The following is a 23439-nucleotide window of genomic DNA, read 5'->3' on the forward strand; positions in this document are numbered from 1 at the left end:
AAACGGGGGCAGGTCTAATCGTAACCCCCCCCCCCCCCCCCCCATTCCCCCTTGTGGTTTAGACAAATATACACACCCCATCCAACCACACTTTAATGTCTGTAAATTGGTTTTTACTTTTTTTTGCACTCACTTCCGTTGTTACACAATGTTATCGCTTGCAAGTTCCCGGGAGCAAGGGGAGCTGATAATGTGTCTGTTTGCAACGGGGGCAGGTTCTGCCCATAACAGTAACCCCGAAACCGTAAGCCCCCTCCCCTCCCCCGTGGTTAAGACAAAAACACCCACACCCCATCCAACCACACTTATGACTCCGTATGAATTCGTTTTTACTTCTCTTCATCAATTTCCGTTGTTACACAGTACATTCATGTTATTGCTTATTGACTGAGAGCCTGATGACATTTCATTAACAATTTGAGCACGAAAGGTTTACAAGTTCCCGGTAGAATGGGAGCTTTACAATACACAAAACTGTTTACAGAAGTCTGAATTCGGTCTATCTAACTCGATGTTTTGGGAAAACAGATCGAGGGAACCTTTGTTCAATTGCACTGTCCTTTCAAATTTAATTTGGGAAATCCGCAAACTCGTGGAATTTGATCACAGCCTCGGGATGTCGTGTTGACCGGCCGAATAGACGATAATTCGATTCGGTTGTCCAAACCAATTGTTAGTCCCACTACGCTGAAGAGAGAATTGCTTCTGAATTCGTTTAAGTTCCCACACAACCGCTTACTTTCTGAGAAATCAGATAGAAAACATGTTTATTCTTTTACGAATTACAGAAATTAAGGACAAACAGCAGAATTATACAGTGTCAAGTGACATGGAATGGCGAAGTGTAAATTGGTGTAACCAATATAATGGACGTAATAACATTATTTGGACAAAACAAAATGTCATTTGCCAAATTTCTTGCGCTAATCTAAAAAGCATTTATTACTGCAAATATTACTTAGGTTCAATACACAATTGGTACACTGCACTAACTATAGATGTAAAATAAATGGACACCATGGGTGTTGCCATACAGATACCCAAGGGAGAATCAAAATTATCATATAAAGTGTTAAAAAAACGACAATATTCTTATTTTGATCTTACGGACTCTAAAAATAAATAAAAAACACATAGCCTCTTATGTTCTGTATATCTCATCTTATATTAGGGAGGTTTTGGAATCAAGTGTACATTCAATAATAAAAACAAATTAATGGTTTATTCAATCTGAATAAAAAAAACAACCAAAAGGTTTACAAAGTGCAAATTTACAAAGTTTTTAAGGGTCAAGAAAAAATGGAGTTAACAATAAACAATGGTATTTCATTTTCTGCAACCGAGCAAGCACTTAACCGCTGACCTGTTTTATGGCAATCCCTCACTAATAACAAAAACAGTTTTTTCGTTACAAAATGTAACAGCACTTAGGAAAGTCTAAGTCCCATGACAAGCTTTGTGAAGTGTCTCGAACTTCATATTATTTTTGACGCAGAATATTGTTGGCAAACGAACGGTGTATCGTGTGGCCACATGGCAATGACAATACTTCTTACACAATTATTTGTTTCGACATGATCATCAATTCCATGCAAATCAGTTAAAATAATATCATAAACCTGTATAGGGATTATTTTAAACCTGTATAGGATGCTTTGCAGATCTTAGCTTAGGTATTCGTGACTTTCCTGCAACTTTTCATCCAAACAACATGCAATTTATTGTTAAGAAATTCGCGAACTGAGCTATTACAAAGCGTTTAATCTTGAGGAGAAAGTGCAGGTGATTAAAGACTTTTGGCCAAACAATATTTAATTAAAGATAAATTCTTAATGGGAGGATGAATCTGCATTCTATATAAGGACTGCATAAAAATTCAGTTCATTTTTTTTCATTTTTAAAAATGATTGAAAAAAACAAACAATGAGAGAGTGTTATACGTTTGCAGTAACATTCCTAAGAATTACAATCTTCTTGAAGCCGATGCATTATGCGAGATTCCTTGTACGTGTATTTATTTATTTATTTATTTATTTATTTAAAGGCACTGTGCATGTATGTTTGGCAATTGTGAAAGATCAGTCTTCTCACTTGGTGTATCCAATCATAACCATAAAATAACAAACCTGTGAAAATTTGAGCTCAATATTGGTCATCAAAGTTGCGAGACAAGGATGAAAGAAAAAACACCCTTGTTGGACGAATTTGTATGGTTTCAGATGGGAATAAAACACTTCTAACTAGAAGTCTCAATATTCTATTGAGAAATTACTTCTTTCTCAAAAACTACGTTACTTCAAAGGGAGCCATTTCTTACAATGTTTTGTACCATCAACAGCTCTCCAATGCTCGTTACCAAGTCAGTTTTTTAGTTAATATTTGTTTTGAGTAATTACCATACGTGTACCTTCCCTTTAATTTATTTACCCAGGGTGAGTCAATCAGTATAAAGAACTGGTTTGCATTTTACCTGAGAACCAGAACTAGTGCAATTATTCATTGCTTAATTCCACAAAACGATTAACAGATTAGGTGTTGCGAATCGTACAAAATATGATCCCCTCAGATCATAAAAGGATTGTGGTTGAATCTGGTGTTTAAGTCAGAAGGCTTTATTCCTATCTTTTTATTAAAAGCTATGGTTGGATTATAGTGATTTTGCTGAAAGTTCGTGCATCGGTGGATCCACAAATCCACCTGAAATTGGGTCACCGTCTTAACTATAACCAATATTTGTGGTGTATTTTTTTCCTAAGTTTTTCTGTTAATCTTTTTTTTAAAAGACACAAACAAACACATTCACATAAAATTGCGAAAAGAATCCCCTGACGAATGATTTTTTCATCGAGAAGGCACACAACTGAAGGAGAAAACTGTGCCATGTAGGCCTATTATAACCCTGTGATGGATGGAAAATTAATTCATTTAGTTGCATATTTAGACATCAAATAGACCGCTAGGATTGAATGATACTGACGATGGTGATTACTGTTTCTGGAGATGGGTTGCAGTTCTAATTACACTCATCGGCACATGTATAGCATCACAATACTCGTTTTCCATGCTATATGGAGCCTAACACTTAAAGGCAGTGGACACTATTTGTAATTGTCAAAGACTAACCTTCACAGTTGGTGTATCTCAACATGTGCATAAAATAACAAACCTGTGAACATTTGAGCTCAATCGGTCATCGAAGTTGCGAGATAATAATGAAATAAAAATAACCCTTGTCACACGAAGTTGTGTGCGTTTAGATGGTTGATTTCGAGACCTCAAGTTCTAAATCTGAGGTCTCGAAATCAAATTCGTGGAAAATTACTTCATTCTCGAAAACTATGGCACTTCAGAGGGAGCCTTTTCTCACAATGTTTTATACTATTAACCTCTCCCCATTACTCGTCACGAAGAAAGGTTTTATGCCAATAATTATTTTGAGTAATTACCAATAGTGTCCACTGCCTTTAAGCGGGGGTGTAAAGCAATCCAAAGCAATTCAAATACATTAATTACAAAAGAACTGCTCACTGAAAGACTTAATATTCAGTCTGTCAAACCTCCTTAAATCAGATTTAAATTTTCTTTTCATTCAAATGACAGGAGTGTTTTCTTCTCAGTCTATATATACCTACACGCTGGGTGGAATTAAACAGAGTATGCACGAATTTCTTTTGACTAAAGGCAAAGAGTATACCCTTTTTGCAACCGTTTGGTTGATTTAATCCTGTATAAATGTAGGTGCATACAACAAAACCAACACGTACAAATTTTATTTAAAAAGTGCTTGCCTTTTTGAAACATCGCCAAAAGGTCCGGAGCGAATATTTCCAAGCAGGGATAATAATCCAAATCCTAAATATAGGAATTTAAAAAAAAATACACAATCCGAGCAGCGTTCCTGCAGTAAGGGTTCTCAGAATCAAACTTGGGGCTTAACAACTAATATCTTGTTACATACGCACTGCATTACTTCGAAAGTGAAATGTTTCTCAAAATACTTTAAAGCCATTATACGTTTTTGGTAAACAGTATTGTTCAAGTCCCACACTTCGTGTATCACAACTTATATATAAAATAACAAACCTGTGAAAATTTAGGCTCAATCGGTCATCGGAGTCGGGAGAAAATAACGGGAAAACCCACTCTTGTTTCCGCGCGTTTCGCCGTGTCATGACATGTGTTTAAAACAAATCTGTAATTCTCGCTTTCGAGAATTGATATTGTTTTAATGTTTTCTCATAAAGTAAAGCATTTCATGGAACAATATTTCAAGAGAAGTCTTTCACCATTACCTTCTGTAAACCCTGTAAATTAATTGTAAATCTGTGAACTTTTTTTTTCTGTACCGAAAGTGTATAATGGCTATAAACTGTAGACAGCTATAGTGTTTTTATTAGGCTACTTCTAATTGCTTGAAGGGTTAGCCTATAAAACCAAACGGTACTTCTTTCCCTGTAAGGCAGTATATTTATTTAGTGACCATTGCATTTCATAACTTTCCCTGTAAGGCAGTATCTTTCCCTGTAAGGCAGTATATTTATTTAGTGATACCACAATATGGCGTTAAAAGACGAGAATAAGCGAAACCCGCACACAAAGAATTGCATTAGCATTCTGTTTTTAAAATCCATTAGTAAAAATGGGAAAACATTTCAGTCATATTTCCTGTCGTCTCTACTGCCCAAACAAATTCTAATTAATCACTGACACCGTTGCTTTGGAAAAACTGTAAGAAATTTAGGAACTGCTTGTAAGGTGAAAGTCTACATTAATAATTGTCAAATATTTAAAGTATTTTTTTATGTATTGGTAAATACTATAGAGTAAAGGATAATTATAAAGAATTGTTGTGTATTTGATCTTAGTCTGAAAGCCTTCTGATTATAATCTTTTTATTAGAACAATTTCTTTGTGTAAAGTTTTTCCCTCTGAATTTAAGTCATAAATTATTCGAGAAAACTATTATATCTGAAAATCTATGTACAAAATGCAATAGCTGATCCCGGTTGTTACAACCAAAGTTTAGGAGAATTTGATATAGTGCATGTTTTTTCACTACTTTGATAATTATCTACTGGCTCGTCACAGCAAATTTGGCCCAAATGTTTACAACAGTTTGTTGTATGGTGACAAGTTCTCAAAGGAAATTATATAGTACACAGCATGTAGATAAAATAAAATTATGGTGTTACCGCAAACTGAATGACCGTATTGAACACTAACTTGTCATGACATAATGATTGTCATGATGATTTAATGTAAATGCCCTTTGCAAAACGATGGCATTGCCCCCCGTATATTATGATAATGCCCGATGTGGGCGCCATTTTTATCTGTTTTTAAGCTACATGTGACGTCATGCTATCTAGCGCTCATTATTCCACACGAATGGGTGATCTGTATATAGCGCCATTCGTTCGAAATGGTACAACAGAACAATGGAATGACGTCACAGGTGGTGGTGGTTTATTAAGTTTAAATTTCATCATAATAAATCATATTAGTCGCCCTTACGTATTTAGTGAGTTGAACCATATAGAATACCCCTTCATCTACCGCTTTCTTGGAGTGAGTTAACACCGATTATTCAGTCAATTAACTTCATTACCAAAGGCTAAACCGCTCAAGGTGTCCTGTCGGACTGGTCATAACATGGCCTAATTGCAAAGCTGTTTAGCAGAAAAACACTCTAAAAGGCACTGGACACAGTTGGTAATTTCTCAAAATAATTATTAGCATGAAACCTTTCTTTGTAACGAATAATGGGGTTGATAGTATAAACATATTGTGAGAAACGGCTCCCTCTGTGAAGTTACGTAGTTTTCGAGAAAGAAGTAATTTTCTACGAATGATTTCGAGACCTCATACTTAGACTTAAATGTATCGAAATCAAGCATCTGAAAGCACACAACTTCGTGTGACAAGGGTGTTTTTTCTTTCATTACGGTCTCGCAACTTCGTAGACCAATTGAGCCCAAATTTTTACAGGTTCGTTATTTAATGCATAGACCTATGTTGAGATACACCAAGTGAGAAGAGTGGTCTTTGACAATATTACCAAGAGTGTCCAGTGACTTTAAAACAGTGTTTAGAATTTCAACACACTTCTAATAATAAGTTTTGTACCAACTTTTGTGTTACATTATTATAAATAGATTATTTAGTGTGTTTGCATGAATCCTATAAAAACCATGTCAGCAGGTGTCTAAATGCTACATTGTTTATAATTTCAACATGTTTAGAAAATGGATATAAACAATAAATACAGTTTTTACCATGTGCTGTTTAGCAAATTTCTTTTTTATATTAAGCAAACAATTAGTGGGGCACCAGTTGCAGCATTGCTATACTGTATGGGATTTTGGCTGCATGGTAACCAGTTTCTGTTCAGCAAGATTTGTCTCTGCTTTCAGGCTTCATTTTGGGTGTGTCAATGCATGTCCCAGTGGGTTGCTTGAAAAAATAGATAGTTGTTTATTCTGACAAGACCTATGCTCGAAAACGTAATACACTGTGTTACGGTCACTGCTTCCTTGCACTCAAGTATAGCCCTAATATCGACTATAGTAGAAAAGGAGTCTTAAAGTTTTGTGCAAGCATAAGATAAGTAAGATAAAAAACCATGAACATTATGCTAAGAAGTTTTGTTTTTAAGGCACTGGACACTATTGGTATCGCTCAAAATATTTATGAGCGTATAAAATTACTTGGTGATGAGCAATAGCTGTTGATAGTGTAACACATTGTCATTTCTCACTCAAACATCAAAAATGCTTCTGACCTGAAGCCTTTAATAGGCATCTGAAAGCACATAATAATGTGTGCCATAAGGGTTTTTTTTTTTTTTTTTTTTTTCATTATTCTCTTGCAACTCCCATGACCAAACGGAGCCCAAATGTTCACAGATTTGTTATTTACTCTTAATGATAATACTGCTCTTGGACAATGTGTCCAGTGCCTTTAAGGGTACTTCCCCATAGTTTGTTTCCCCGTACCACGACACCATTTCACTATTCACTCGGATGTACACATTTTAAATGGATGGAAAGCAATCGTACTATTTTATTTAGTGTTGTTTGTCTTTTTGTAACTTATTTGATACCCTTTTCACTTTACAACACAAAATGATATCATACAAAATGCACTACTTGTGAGCTCATTCTAAAATGAAATACACAATGCACTTTCTTTATGTTGTTCTTAATCACAAATGGTTTATTATGTCTAACAGTAGTTTTCAAAGACTCTAAAATAGGCATCAGATTGCATTTACCGGGCTTAACGCCAAGTCCGCGAGGCTTCGCCAGCCAAAGCCGCTTATTTCCGACACGTGCGAAAAAAATATGACTCCCTTCGGGTGAATTGAGTTAACCAATCAGTGATGGTTCTTGATGGTGCAATTACTTCACAGATAATTATATGTATACATTATTTCTTTGATTCTGCTGTTAGGAATAATTTAAATTTAATTGGGTAGCTTTGCGGCGGCTTTGCAGCAATTAGGGAAGTTGGAGGGGATTCAAATAATTTTAACACAGGATTTAAGAAATGGAATCTTTAATCCAGAATAAATGGCTTTCGGTTTGGGGAAAATCTCCAGATGTAGGCGGTCAAAGTACAGCTAATACCATGCTTGAATGAACTTGGTCAAGTTATCAAGCGTCCACGGAGTGGCCATGCTGCCATAAGCTTCTGGCCAAAACCTTGCAAATTCACAAAAACATAATTAAAGGCACCGGACACCTTATTTTGTTGTTGCCAAAAATCAGTATTATCACTTGTTGTATCCCAACATATGCATAACATTTTCAAATCTGTGAACATTTTTACTCATTGGTCATCGGATTCGTAAGAATCAGGCCTATAAAGTCTTACATATTTGAGTGAGAAGTTATCTTTTTCTCAAAAACTATGACTTCAGAGGGATCCTTTTCTCAAAATGTTTTAACAGCCCTCCATTGCTCGTTAACAACTAGGACTGCATGCAACTTCTTTTTTATTAACCAAACGTCTCAAATGCTTTTAATTAATAAATGAATAAATAAATACAACCTTACCTTAACATTGTGAACCTGGTCGGACGACGTGCAGATGCAGAGAGCCTTAAGTTAATGACATAGAGCCGCCATCCAACAACTCTGATATCCCAAAGCCACAGTTCTAGAATGCCACACCTATATTTGGTGGCTTGGTTTTTATACTCAATAAGAAACCCTTAGGTGTAGGACACTAAAGTTAAAGAAATTAAAAACCATCTTTGCACAATGTTCATAATCATCAGCTCAATGAATCTAGATTGGAATTAAAGCCACAAAATGAATATAAAAATACAGAAATTGAAATGCACAAACAAGGTATATAACAAAAACGCATGAAAAGTAAACTCCAAGTAAATTAATTTTAAAATTAGCCCATTATTTTCTTCAATATTTAGCTGTAAACAACTCACATTCTCGGAGGTATTATTGATGCTAAATTTGTTATTTAAGCTACAAATACGATTACCAACATTGAAATGCACAAACAAGGTGGAACAATTAAGATGCAAAAACTTACAAAATGTTAACTCCAAGCTTAAAGGAATTAGGCCTAAGCCTATGTGCTGAATGTGTTCACATTCTCTGATGAGGTATTTGTGAAGCTAGATCCCAAAAGATCTCAAACATTGACACAAACTCAACTGGGCTTTGGAAAAACTTAAAAACCACTATCCGACAAATTACAGAGTACAGAAACCGCCGTGTTTCAACGTTATAAGTGACAGTTCTTTTGTGTATACAAAATAGAAATGTCACTTTCAACGTTTTAAGTGACAGTTCTATACACATAGAACTTAATATAATTTTGAAATCATCGATTATTTTAACCGCGAGAAAAACATTTCCAACAATCGAGGTCCTTGGAATTCAAGTACTTTATCATTTTTCTTATTCGGTTAAAAAATTGTCTGAGGCCATATTGCCCTCTTCCCCTCTAATGTTTGTTCTTCTTCTTCGGTTTGCTTTTAAGGTAATTTCTTTAGTATTTCCAAATAGCTTAATGGTCATCCCACGGGGAAGCTAAAAGCCACCTTAGCTTTTTCTTGAGAGCTATTATAAGGTTGTGCACTGAGTGGTTTTCAAAACCATGGGTCATCGCGTGACTTTAGTGAATTTCTCTCTTGAGTTAAGGTTCCTTCAATCCAACATTATGCTACAAATGAAATATTTGTGGCTGTTATTTAAAGATTTACTTGGACTTTTGATGGTTGCTTATCTCATATATAGAAAGTATAGGATGGGCGTTACCCGGTGTTCAAAGTATTTAGGCGTTTATAAATAATTAGACGTCTCAAGCATTTGGCGATTCCCGTTGACGTTCGGGGCGCTCGTGTGACGTTTTGTGAAATGTGTTTTGAAGTATTTGGGCTTTGTAGACATTCGAAGAGCTATGCGTTGGCCGTGGAAGTTTCAGGCATTTGATGGGCGTTACCCCCATGAAGTAGACGTTTGGAGCAGTTTAGTTTATATCATGTTAGACGTTTAAAGTAGACATTTGAAGCATTTGGGCGTTACCGTATACGTTTTGAAGCATTTGAGCGTTCACTAGGGGGTTGCGGTACGTTTGAAGATTTTGTTAGCCAGCAGACGCTTGCAACAATTGGCTTGGTTAAAGGATTTGGGCAAGTGTCCATTCGAACCTACACTCTACTGCGGACAGCAAGCACCAGAAACGCAATGACACTGCTAAAGAAAAGTGTGATAAAAGTATAGACCATGTGGACTTTGTTTACAATAAGTGTGACCTTGTGCATTTTTCGGTATTCTGGTAGGCAAGATACTTACACTGGTCACGTCATATGGGAAAGTTGACATTTTGTGTCATAATTTCCACATAAATCCAAGAATAATTAAAGTAAAAGCTGGACAAGTTTTGAGATGTGCCCCCTTTCATCATATCAAAAGTTTATAAAAATTGCCCAGTGCAATCTCCATAAAATATAAGATTTTATGTTTTCTTCCAATGGGCTGTGTACAAATCGTGCCGTGCATGAAGTCCAGGCTCTGTGGCTCTTTTGTAAACAAGTAATGTCACAGGTCACATCGTCTATAGAGAGATCCACTGACAGGGCAGAGTATTGGCCTAATCAAACTTAACACAGATAGCAAAAATCTCAGAGGGTATTGTGCATGCATTAATTAATTCCAGATCTGTTCAATCAGGTATATAGAATCAGGCTGTTGTACAGCATGCATGCTGTTATATTAGTCGTCTACCCGCAAAAGCATATTGAAATAGGATTTGTGTTTCTTTTTATTGTGTTGGATTCTCCTTTTTCTCTAGACTTGTGAGATTGTCTAGACTTGTGAGATTGTCAGCGTAATGTTTCACTGAGGTTTCCGCGATCGAATACTGTGGGTGCGTTCGTTTAGCTTCCCTGGGTCGACCCCGGTGTGTGGCGGTTTTTATTTCCAGGACGAACGTGGGTTATTATCTGCACACGTTCGTTCTGGAAAAAAAACCCGCCACACACCGGGGTCGACCCGGGGAAGCTAAACGAACGCACCCTATATCTCCCCAGATCACTGCTCTCGTGCGAAGCTGCTGAGACTGCACAGGGGGAGAGCAGTAGTCTCGCGAGAATGTCCTCAAGTCTACCTATTTCCATGTGCACTGTTTAAATAAAGTGTTTCCTTGGTACCAATGTAGATCTTTACTAATGAGAGTTCTGCATCTTTTCGACTGCAAGTTTATAACCCTGGAGCAAATCTACACAAAGAAAATAAATTACACGCAGGATGTGTTCAATTTTGGGAACCTCCTGAATAGTTTGGTTTTACATAATGCAGACTGGGTAAATGTTTTCATAATTATTTTGACAAAAATCAGTTAACAATATTTACCTTTTCACGGAAACATAAATCAAGCAAGTTCTACTGATTACAATGATAAAAAAACTTATACTTGTGTAGATAGTTAGTTTCAATCGTGTAATTTTTAGTCACTAGGTTTAAAAGTCACAGTCGGGGAGGGGTATAGTGGCAAAATAAACTTGGGGCAAAGGTAACCCGATAATATGTCTTTGTTGATGGTGACAACCACATTAAAACAATTCTTGCGAGCAGACTTTTTGTTATATGCTCTTCTTGGAAGCAGTGTTTGGCTCTGGAAAGAGCCGGTTGGTTTTGTCGGAGAACTGTCACTATATATTGACGGTTTAAACTGCCAATGACGAAACCTCCATGTTGCAAAGTCAATGTTGCTTTACAACCCTCGGCTTCCTGGTCCGGCACGCCCGACACTAATTCTCTAATAGCAACTCTCAGTGCGTCAAACCAAGATCGTTGGTTCACAACCTGCTCCAATCAATTTTGTGTTGAACCCCAAATCATAATAAAAATCACGAGACGTATTGTCTGTGTGGTGTGCATAAATAGAAGTTTATTATCACTTTAAATGAGGTGGACAAAAATACAATTTTCTTTTTATATGGCTTTTTTAAATGTAGAAGTGCTTTGCTCTTATACACGTGCGTGGCACGCCAAGTGTAGTTTAAACATTGTTTTAGTCATTACATTCTTTGATATAGAATGGCGAAATACAAACAAAGGCAATCATTAATTCGAACTATTGCTTATGGCTCGAAATTGCATGGTTGTCCTATTATGTTGTGAACTTACACGGCACGCAATTTTGTGGAGTCAAGTTTTTTACTCATAAAATGGCCGACCGTGTTAGTTCGTAAAGTAAAAGGAAAACCACGCAATTATTTTGAGGCATAATGTGTGGATCGTTGTACTTATTCTACTTTTAAGACATTTTTCTAACCATAGAGATTTCACAACAAATGGTTTCAAACGCTTTTCATGGATCAACTCGACCGATCCAAGGCAACCGGTCTCTAACAAACCAATAGATGCTAGTTCTGCATCGGTGTTAAAGAGTCATTTGCCTGTGGATTTTTTCACAAAGTCCTAGGTACCGTACTGAGTGGGGGCCTATTATATTCAGTGCTAAAACACATCGGTGTCATTGTGAAAAGAAACTATATTCTTTAACCCCGACGCAAAGCTGTTATAACATCTATTAAATCGTATCCACTGCTAAGATTCGAACTGCCTCTAGCCATCACCAGGTATGCTCTCTGCGTCTAGTGGTAAAACATCTGCTCTAAAAAAAGGTCGTTGGTTCGAATCCCAGCCGAGTGATTTTGCTGTGGATTTTTTATTACAGAACTTCGGAAATTACTGATTGAGTACACAGTGCTTATAAATACATCGGTGTAACAAATTTACTATACAATTTAATTAGTGATGGTTTTTTTTCTTCAGTCAGCTATAATTATAATGTGTAATTCCGATGGGAAAGCCTATTAACTAGGTCACATCGTCAGGTCGAGTTGGTACTGCTGGGTTTTACCAAGGGCACTTTGTGAATGTTAATTATACCTTTGGATCCATATGGCTGCGTTCGGAAACGGCCTAGATAATACTAACCCCTTAGGGAACAATAATGGCAGTGACATAGAATTAAACCAGCACGGTTCAGAAGTGGCGAAGAATGGAGTAATTTCACGTTAAACACAGCTGTAAAAACTTAGTCTAAAATATTGATGTGTCTAAAAAATGAAATTAATGAAGCTCATCAACCGATAACAAAAAAACACGCTGTAATAATAGCCTATTCTTGTCTGATTCCGTTTGCAGAATTTAAAGGAATTATGCAAATATGACTGGCGGCGTAATCAAGAATTGCTACCAAAAAATTATAACTGGTTCTATATTGAGCATTGGCTTTACAATTGCCGGTTTTTAAAAGTGTTGTGTGGCTTCTGTTTTTAGAACTAAATAAGAAGTCTGGACCTGAGAACAAAAGAAGTCCACATTATGTAGGGACTGGAAACACATGCGGACTTACACACGTCCACACAGTTTAATTTACAGTGTTGAAGAGATGGGTTTCTTAAGTGTTTCTTAAGGAATGTATGAGTGTGTGTGCTCGTTTTCGTGATACCTTATTTTCATGACAAAACAAAAAAAGGAAAACAGAGGACTCCATAAACTTGGAGAATTCTAAAGGCTGATGTGCTGTACAAGAAAATGTGTGCAAGAGCAGGGACAAAGTAAAGACCAAATAAATGCTCCACAAGGATGCATTTTTGAGATTGTGTGTTTGTTATGTTGAGTAGATGTTGTAGAATTTGCCAGATGTCGCCTTTGTTGTTGCATTCCAAGGATTTTTATAAATACAAATGCATGCCGCGAATACATTTATATAATTGTGAATAAACCATTTCAAATCAAATCAAGAAATACAGATCACACCAAAATGATAATTGTGAATAAACCATTTCAAATCAAATCAAGAAATACAAATCACTGCAAGTCATTTTATGAATCTTCGTGCATTGTGAAATCGAGGCAAGGGCCACCATTTCATAACAGAAATTATCTGGAAGAAAATATCGGGTTAACAGTTGCATTAATGAGCTGTATGCTTTTCTGGCTGGTAACCTAAATTAGTTTTGTTTAGCAAGATATGTTTGTGCGTGTGTGCAGGTTTGGGGGCTTATAGGCCTGTTATGAAATTGGGCCCTGCTACGGGCCCTATCTGTGAATTACTGACGTAATTGGACAATGCTTTCTTTAGTGAACATAACCAATTACTGAACGGGTTGGTCAAAGTTTTGCCGAAGAACCTTAATTTCAGGCTGCTTTGTGTGCAACGTTCATTTTAGCATATCAATAATTTGCTCTTAACATTATTGGAACAGTGCAACAGCTATTATGCGAAGCTTCTTTCAAAGGTGTATTTATACTTCATACTCTAACCTTGATTTGTGAATTCTTAATTTTTAAAAGTTTATCTTAAGACTACTTAAATTGATTCATTTTATATCAGCCATCTCGTGTTATAATTGATCTCATATAATCACTCTTGATCGTAAGAACTTCCAACATTTCCGGGTCAAATTGACTCGGTTCCAGTGACCTGACCTACATCTGGGTCAAAATGACCCGGAGTCTGTATCAAAGATACCAGAAAAGAGTCAAACTGCGCAGAGTCTGAGCAACATTCCAAAGTTAAACACAGTTTCCGGGTCAGTTCCAGGTCAGCCTGACCCACAATAGGCGCAGATTGTCCAATGGGTCTATAGGGATATGGATTTCTTATACAAAAAAACCCAATGTTTTCAAGGTGTGAATGAGAATTCATTTACCATTTTACATTTGGGTCTTGCACTGGGTGAATTGTTCACATTCCACCAAAGGGTGCCAAAATATTCTTCCTTCCAGCCTTTGTTTTGAAGAAAAACAAGATGGCGGCAACACGATAAAGGTCTAGCCTTGTGCGGCATGCGAATGATTGACTTTTGGAATGCAAGGTGGCAGCAGATTTGCCAGGCAAATCGTTCTCGGTAATGTGTGCTTGCTAAGAACTATACGTTAACAATGACAAACTTACCAGGGGTACGTTTTGGCGGCTGCAACCAATAACTTAATTTCGTTAACTGGCCTGTAATTAAATTAAACAACAGTTATCGGTTACGGCCGCAAAAACACACCCCTGGTAATTCTGCTGCCACCTAGCGTTCCAAAGTCTCCATTGTAATAGTCTTACTTTCTATTTTGTGATGCTTGACTGTTTCGTTGTCGCGATCTTTCAACAGAGCTATTTGATCTTCGGTCTGGTTTACGGCAGCGAAGAATACGAAGGAAGGCCGCCTTGAATAATGGATTGGAAATGGCGTAGCAGAGCGGATTGACGAGGCTACTCAGGTGAGCCATCCACGCCAAAAACTACAAAACAAAAAAGGGGAAAAATAACAAATCAAGAGAATGGAATAATAATAATAATAACAACCAATATTGTTCAAGCGCTTTTCACACCTAAAGGGCGTGTCAAGGCGCTTCCAACATTAATACCCCTGGTCACTTGGCCTTAATTCAGTCCTTAAACCATCTCAGCTCCCTGGGGAGTATACAGCCTGTGCAGCTTTAATATGCGCTAGGTTACTCGGCTAAATCAATCGCAAGAACCATCTCTGCACACACAGGTACCTATTTACACCTGGGTGATGAGAAGCAGCTGTAGTTAAGTGTCTTGTTCAGGGACACAAGTGTCATGACCGGGACTTGAACCCACGCTCCGCTGAACATCATGCAGGATCCGTTCTCATGTCACCATTGAAGCTGGTCAGTGCCCATAGTTTAGGAGAAACATATTGATATGAATGATTATTTTTTTGTTACAGGTCCCCGGTTTGAATCAATGTGTATACCTGCTCACTTACATTAGTGTTACTTTAATACCCGATGATGATTATTTTTATTCTCTCCTGGGGAATATTTGACAACACCCCAGGTGTAAGTTTTAACCCCACATTTGTTGTATGTAACAAAATGCAAAAACATAATAAGTGCGCTTACCATTGATGTGTATGGTGAGACCTTAACTGTTGGTATGGTGTATATTAGTATAGGAGTTACTGACCAAGGCAGTCCGGATATAAGCATCATGATAAGAATCCAAGTCAGGGTACGGGTAGCTCGAATACTGGCCAGCCGGCTTTCTAGTTTCGATCTCCTTGATGAACTTTGCTTGATAATAGGTTTGCCTGGCCGGGAGACTGCTTGGGGAACCTTCAGGGAGTGTGTGATGTGATTGTTACAGTCCTCATTATCTTCGAAGCCTTGATTTGTGAAACCCATGTCTCTAGACACGCTAAAAACTCCATTAGTGGACGTAGATTCTTGACCGTCCTTCGCCATGGGATCTTTGCTGAGTATGTCTTGAGCTGTTCTTGGAGATGAGTCACAATTTGTCTCATGAGTCTTTTCGATTGTCTCAGTGTGCCCATTTCTTAGGACTTGGATGCTTTCTGGAATATTCATGATAGGTTGATCGTTGCTGAGTGTCTTGGTACGGGTGGTTGGTGGTTCTGTACCTCGTTTGTGCGTCATCGAATGGATGTCCCTTTCAGATGGTTCACAACTTTGGCTGTTAGCCTTCTCCTGGGTTCCATTACTATGAGGTGCATTTGGGCTGTATCTCTTTATGTGAATATTTTTAACAGATTTTGTGGACTGTACTTTTCTAGAAAGTCGTTTGTCCGTGAAGTCGGAACTGATTCGTTCACCAGTGCTTCGTTTGTTGCCTTGGCCTTTCCGAATAACAGCACTGTAGACAAACGCATAGAGAATTATTGTAGCAATCATTGGTATCCAAGATAAAGCTAGAACTGCAAACAGAAGTAGATATGGATGAAGACCGTAGGATGGAAAGCATGCTGGAGGTTCTATCTTAATAGTCACCCCAGTGTAGGGAAAAATTATAACTAAAGGAGTCCAAATCAAGACCGGGACGATGTATGCAACGGCTATCATGGAATACGCACGTCTGGTTGACTTTCCTTTCAGATGATGCAGCGGCATGTTCAGTGCCCAGAACCTGTCGAAGCAGATGATCATCGTCATTAGAAATGTAGCATGAATGAAAATATGGTTGATGTAGACGAAGACGAGGCAGAAGTATTCACCATAAGGCCAGTAGCCAAAGTACCATGTCATATTGATTGGTCCTGGTGTAATCCCACCACTGACCAGATCAGCTACGGCCAAGCCGATGATCAGATGATTCGAGTAGGTACGGAGTTTCTTGGTCGTTGCGTACGCCCAGATGACCAGGGCGTTTCCGAGGAGAGTTAAAACAAGAACTGTTGTGCAAAGGATAACTTTAAGAGTCAGATGAGGGAGTTTTGGATACGAGAACCCTGGAACGTTCTCTGGTTCATCAGATGATGAGATGTTGGCCCAGTAGCTGTCGTTTAGCTCCGACTCATTTTCATATATATAGTAAGTGTCATTGGAACTCGGTAACAAGGCACTATCATTGGTCCACATTGGTGTCGTTGGCTGCATGGTTGAGTTGAGTTCCATCGATGTTGTGGATACGAATTCCTTGATTGTGCTTAAACCTTTCAAGAAAAAGTTGCGTCCGCAGAAATGCTATTACTAAAAAAGTGTACGCGGTAACACCATGTGAATGTCTCTTTTTGGAATGTTATTTTAAAAAAAGAGCTACAGAGAGTGAATGTGTTGCAATTGATATATCGCTGTTATGTTTCGGTGTTGGACTGGCTGTGTAAGGCAGTAGCGTACAACACAGATGCGAGATGATAAGTGTTGAAACAACGTGCGTCTGGTGTGACTTTATTTACCATGGAGTCACCCAATGCAAACCGTATACGAGTCGTCGATTTCACAAAATGGGTAAAATCACAATAAAAGGTCTGGATGTACGTCATCTGGACGCAGCTTGTCAATAGAAAGTAGGCTAGGTTTTCCATTATACACAATGCACCCCTCACTAAATAATGAACGAATCTTTGACAATCGATTGAGTGTGGTGAAAAATCCTGTCTGGTCAAATTTGTATCATTCATTGGTCGAGCGTTGCTTGAGTGAAGTTATGTAAACACTTCCGATTTTAGAATTTTGCTGTAATCTAATGATACAACAAATTTACATTATACTCGGAGAGACTGTACAACAGATATCAACGGATCAACAAGATATGGCTTTGTAATGTACAGAAATGGGTGTATATATAATACTTAAAGAAAATGATTGTGCCAAATATCATAGAGTGGATTTTCTCTGTCTATGTAAAGTAATTTGGTGTGTTTTCTTGTAGCCTACTTTGTAAGTATAACATAATGATAGATCAAGTTGAGAGTTCTATTCGGCCCCCGGAGAGAGTGTATACACAATAATTATCAAAGGATCAAAAACATATATGGTATTATGAATATGCAGAAATTTCTATACAGAAAATGGCAAACAGTTATTAATGTTGAATATAGGCCCAAAATAACACAGAAATGTGTTTTATTATTTTTCATACAAGCAATATTTTGTGTTGTTTTTTTGCAATATAGAAAATACATAAGCGTCAACAAAATTAATTGTACCATAAGTGCTGAAGCCAAATGAAATTGCATCAAGTTGGGTATCAACTTTGTGGTTCAGCACATTGCATAAACCTATGGCATGTAGGATCATTTGCTTTACAGGAAAAGGGCTGCTCCACAAAAGGGCAAGGCTCTCAAGGACCCGGAATCCGGTTCATTTCTGACCCGGGATGTTTTTAGAGCGTGTTTGATATGTGCGTGTGTGTTTGCTCTAACCATCAATATCTGAAAGCAAACATGTTGTGCATTGATGTGAACTAAATTTCTATAAGGATTTACTGACGTGGGACAACTAATGAAAAAAGCAACAGTGCAAATGCAATTGTTTAATCTGCATCATTGCAATGTGTGATACCATGTGAACATCCCTTCATTTATTACAGCGAATGCTTTGGCACATAAATAAACAGGCTTCTTTATTAATGTTGGTTTGACCCTTGCAATGTGTGTCAGTTGCCGTATACTCAGTGTTTTCTCGAGCGAGCTTTGTGAAAACCACAGGCATCTCGGTGACGGTGTGATTCGAACCCTCGACCTTTGCAATTCTGGAGCAGGGACCAATTTAGCGCAAAATACTACTAAACAATTTTCGCCTAAGCAGAAACGAGCGGGACACCAGTCATAAAATTGTACACGTGGAAAGGCAGTTTGGCTGAGGTAAACTTACTCTGGTAAGCACAACTTTTGCGCTCAGCTATTTGTTTCTGCTTAAGCAGCTCTATGAAATTGAACCCACGGTGTCTTACCAACTAAACCATCGAGATTACCCGGTATAGCTAGATGCAGTTCGAGTCCTAGTTGCGGGTACCGCAACGGTAGTAGATGTTTAATTCAAATAAAGACTATTTATTTGGGTTTTACCTCTACAGCAATGTGTGTCAGCGCTGTATACTCATAGGCTTCTTTAGCTAAAATCACAAGCGTGCCTTAACAATGTAATATCAAATTATCCCTATACTTTCCGGTCTGTGTACACTATGCTTGAGTGCTAGTTAAAGGAGACAGATAAAAGGTGTCAAGCCATCAATTGGTTCTCTGCTGGAGCTCCAGACTATATTTTGTTCTGGTCGTGTGTAATTTGTTTATCTCCATTAGCAAGATCGATTCTTCACGTGGATTTGTTTATTTGTCATTTTGTTGATTCACTTTTCATTGACCATGATTCATGCGAGTATATGAGAAGGAACTGTGGAGCACAATAAGTAGCATGCCCATCATTTTCTTACTTCTTCTGGAAGATCTTTGTTGTGAGAGAGAGGCTCCAAGGTCAAGATTCAGCTTGTGCACTCAATTTCCATAAACTTGATGTTTTTGCGTCTTTTTTCCCGATGCAAAATTATAGGACTAGAACTGTCTCTGCCTACCGGTCAATCTCGTTGGTCTTTAAGTGGTAAAACATTCTGCTCTAGATTGTGGGTTCGAATCCTAGAGCTCGGGAAAGTATTCGGTACACAGTGGTGTTAAGGTAAACACAAATAATAATACGAGTCCTAATGTAAGCGATGGAAACATACAAGTGTCACTTTAAATTTATGTGTAGATTGCCTTTGTATTTTATTTTTATACTCTTTCATAGCGAAGTTTGAAACGTGACGTCATCGACCATCAAAATCAAAAGTGTCTGTACATTCCAAAGAGGAATTTTGTTTTCACGGTCAAAGGTTAAACTCAATACTGTTTTGATTGAAATTCATCAAAACAAAATTCACGAATGGAAGAAAAACAAGCTATTCACAAACGTACAGGCTAAAGTATACTTGAAATGTGACGTTATCGAGGTCTTTTTTCATTTTGACAAAAATTGCGCATAAAGGGTATCAAACACAGTGCCATTATAAAACACAATTTTAAAGGCAGTGGACACTATTGGTAATTACTTAAAATAATTATTAGCATAAATCTTTACTTGAACACCCAGCAGGGTGGATATGTGCGTATTACAAGTCTTATTATTATTATTAATTATTATTATTATTACTTGGTAAAGAGTAATGGGGAGAGGTTGACATAATATAAAACATTGTGGGAAACGGCTCCCTCTGAAGTGACTTAGTTTTCGGGAAAGAAGTAATTTTTAACGAACTTGATTTCGGGACCTCAGATTTAGAACTTGAGGTCTCGAAATCAAGCATCTGAAAGCACACAACTTCGTGTGACAAGGGTGTTTTTTCTTTCCTAGTTATCTCGCAACTTCGACACCCAATTGAGCTGAAATGTTCACAGTTTGGTTATTTTATGCATATGTTGAGACACACCAAGTGAGGAGACTGATCTTTGACAATAACCAATAGTGTCCAGTGTCTTTAATGTGAGAGACTTGTCATTTTATTTTCATCTCCATAAGGACTCTATACTTTTTGAGAATGAGTAGATCTTGAATCTGAATGTTTTGAAGTCCCACTTTAAGCTGCAAGGAATGGTGTAATAAGGGCGCTGTCTATGAGCATTTTTTACTTTTTCTTTAACATCGCCTTGGTCTCCTTGGAGCCACAAACACTCTAAAACTCCATTTGCTTGTGTTTAAAACTATAGGCTATATCAAATCCGTCGGCATACATATTACATATTTTTCATTTAAAGGTTCAAGTTCTATGTCAAGCTGTCACAAACTCGGTTCAAACGCGAGGTCATTTGCTGCAATCGATTTGCAGCTTCAACAAATATCGATTGCAATTAAGATCTAGTTCAAGAGATAAATCAAAGCTGACATCGTTCAACTATATTATGACATCTGGTACATACAAAAATCCTGCCTATAAGACAGAAATGCAATAAACAACACATCCCTGCCTGTACCAAAAATGATGATTGATTTTGTGGTGAATTTGAACAAACTTAACTGTTGCGTGTAAAATGTAAGCATTGTTATGGTTAATTTGCGTGTGTCGTCGAAACATGAAAGACTAAACATAGTCCAAGTTGACTGGACAGCGTTTGTCAGGAAAGCAATCATCTGTTTATACAGCGAAAGGCTTTGGACATTGAACACTAACGTGTTTGTACATCGAATATCTACTTTTCATGTGAACACTGACGTTGCTATACAAAAAACCTATGTCCAATGTCCAACCGCCAAACAGCGAATATCTACTTTTTATTTCGATACTGGACAATGTACATTCACATAGGTTTGTACAGCAACGTCCAATGTGCATATAATAAATAATAATGAAAGGTAAAACCATTCACTGTACCAAACTGAATGTCCAATTTTCGAAATAGCAAATTAGAACTTCACTGCAAATACCTACTTGTATACCCAATGTTCAAAATCAAACTAGCATAACTGTCTTTAAATAAAGATAATAGATCATCACCTTCACATTGATATATAGAACTTTCGATATTGATGTCCCAAGTCTGACCCTCTGTGTTCGTGACAAGCCACTTGTCAGATGCAATCATCTGATGTAGGCTATGTAATTACTGCTCTTTCCACAATAGTGTTATCACTACTGCTACTGCGAATGTGTAAATTTGAAGAAGAGGTGAGCAAACACAAATGGCAAACAGTGACCCCTCAAAAAAAAGTTTGGTACATTTTATTGAGCACTCCATCATAATATATACTCTCTGAACAGGCTTGTTCAATGACCATACTCGAATCTTAACTAACCTTGCATTATAGCTCATCTTTCAAAATCAACAGTTAACGTCAAAAGAAACGCTATTGACTTCCGATTCTGCAAGTATGCCTCAGTCAGAAGTAGGACTTGGAGATCCGAGTCTTGAGGCGTAATGTTCCAGAACGCAGTGTGGACATGTCCCTGAGATGTATTTTTCCCCCAACTGACTTTTTATTGAGTTGTATTTCTGGTTGATGTATTAAAGGCACTGTCGTCGATTTCCACCCAATTCTTCCTAATAATTTAGGATTAGTCTTAGGACTTAATGACGAGATAAGTTCCGTAAGCATTTTGACGTTTAGGACGCATTAAACCCTTCCTAAGTTAGGACGAGTTACTCGTCCTAACTTGAGATAGGATTAATCCCAGCGTGAAATCGGCTGCTGTGTAATATTGTAATACCATAGAGCTATATATATAGCTCTATGTGTAATACTCATATACAAATAATATTATTGTAGCATATAGATACTTATTGGATAACGAGCAATGGAGAGCTGTTGATGGTATAAACATTGTGAGAAACGGTGTCGCATGCATCATGTCCTCTATGCAATACTATCCGGAGGACCGTATTGCATATGCAAAACCGTCCGGTGGACGATTTTGCATATGCAATCGTGTCCGCCCGGACGCTGCTGCACAATGCAATTGTGTCCGCCCGGACACATTTACGTATGCAGTTGTGTCCGCCCCCGTGCAAAACCGTCCATGCAGTAAATTAAACGCTTTAAGTCGACGGAACACGTTCGCCATTTTTTACAAGCTAAGTGCATGTCATGAATAAAATACGTGAATATTCATGTTGCATAGACATGTACGTAAGTTCAGTGCATGCACGCTCGCTTACACGCGTACATGTACAGTCATGTACATGTCCACCGGACGCCTTTGCATAGCCCCGGACACGATTGCATATGCAAAAGTGTCCGGGGCGGACAGGATTGCATGGCGGACACAATTGCATCTGACAACGGCTCCCTCTAAAGTGAGGCAGTTTTTGAGAAAGATATATAATTTCTCTTATAATTTTTGAGTCTGAGAAAGACTTTGTAGAGCCTCAAACCTTTTTCAGGCATCTGAAAGCATACACTGTGCATCAATGGTGTCATATCTCTCATTTTGTTTGCAACTTTGCTGACCAAATAGCTAGATTTGTTGACAGAATTGTTATTTATTTATACATGCACATGTTTGGATACACCAAGAGAGAAGTTTGGTCTTTTGACAATAATTATCAAAGGTGTCCAGGGGTGGATTTCACAAAGAGTTAGGACTAGTCTTATCTCGAGTTAGGACGAGTTACTCGTCCTAACTTAGGACTAGCTATGCGTTTTAAATATCTCTGAGGTCTAGTCCTAGGTTAGGATTAGTCCTAACTCTTTGTGAAATCGACCCCAGTGCCTTTAGCTTGACACCATATTAATCACCCACTGATTCTGATAACAGTTAGGGTGTGCAAACAACCGATGACAAACACACACACATTGCAGTTCAGTGTATTTAAAATGACTCTAAATTAGGTGCACATAATCAACATCGTTCATCATTCTGTGCCTTTGAAGGCGTAACACCTATCTCTTTTGGAAACATTTTATTGTAGTTTAAGGTACAATGAAACTATAACAAGTGGTTGCGTTGTGGAGATATCACTGACAATCCGGTGCGAGTTTTTGCCAACGCAGGAGGAGTTATCCCTAAATGGAATACACAATATGAGAAGCGTTAATGACAGTTACGCTTCTCATACTAAAATGTTGGGTTATATAACCACACTAATTCGAAAAGATATATTTCTAAAATTGCTTTAAACTAATCGAAAGCTGTTGACGTATATTTAATCATATATTAGTAATAACA

General features: G+C 37.7%; 1 protein-coding gene across 1 annotated transcript; it reads right to left on the bottom strand.

Annotated features, from left to right (window-relative positions):
* Nucleotides 1–11452: 11452 nt before the first annotated feature.
* Nucleotides 11453–17118, bottom strand: LOC117292159 (D(3) dopamine receptor-like). Its single transcript, XM_033774098.1, has 2 exons — nucleotides 15411–17118; nucleotides 11453–14780 (listed from the first exon to the last, which is right to left on the bottom strand). The coding sequence occupies exons 1-2, from the start codon at nucleotides 16917–16919 to the stop codon at nucleotides 14598–14600; spliced, it is 1692 nt and encodes a 563-aa protein (XP_033629989.1). The 5' UTR covers nucleotides 16920–17118; the 3' UTR covers nucleotides 11453–14597.
* Between the last annotated feature and the right edge of the window lie 6321 nt (nucleotides 17119–23439).

This window comes from Asterias rubens, chromosome 7, assembly GCF_902459465.1.
Source record: "Asterias rubens chromosome 7, eAstRub1.3, whole genome shotgun sequence".
Taxonomy (NCBI): domain Eukaryota; kingdom Metazoa; phylum Echinodermata; class Asteroidea; order Forcipulatida; family Asteriidae; genus Asterias; species Asterias rubens.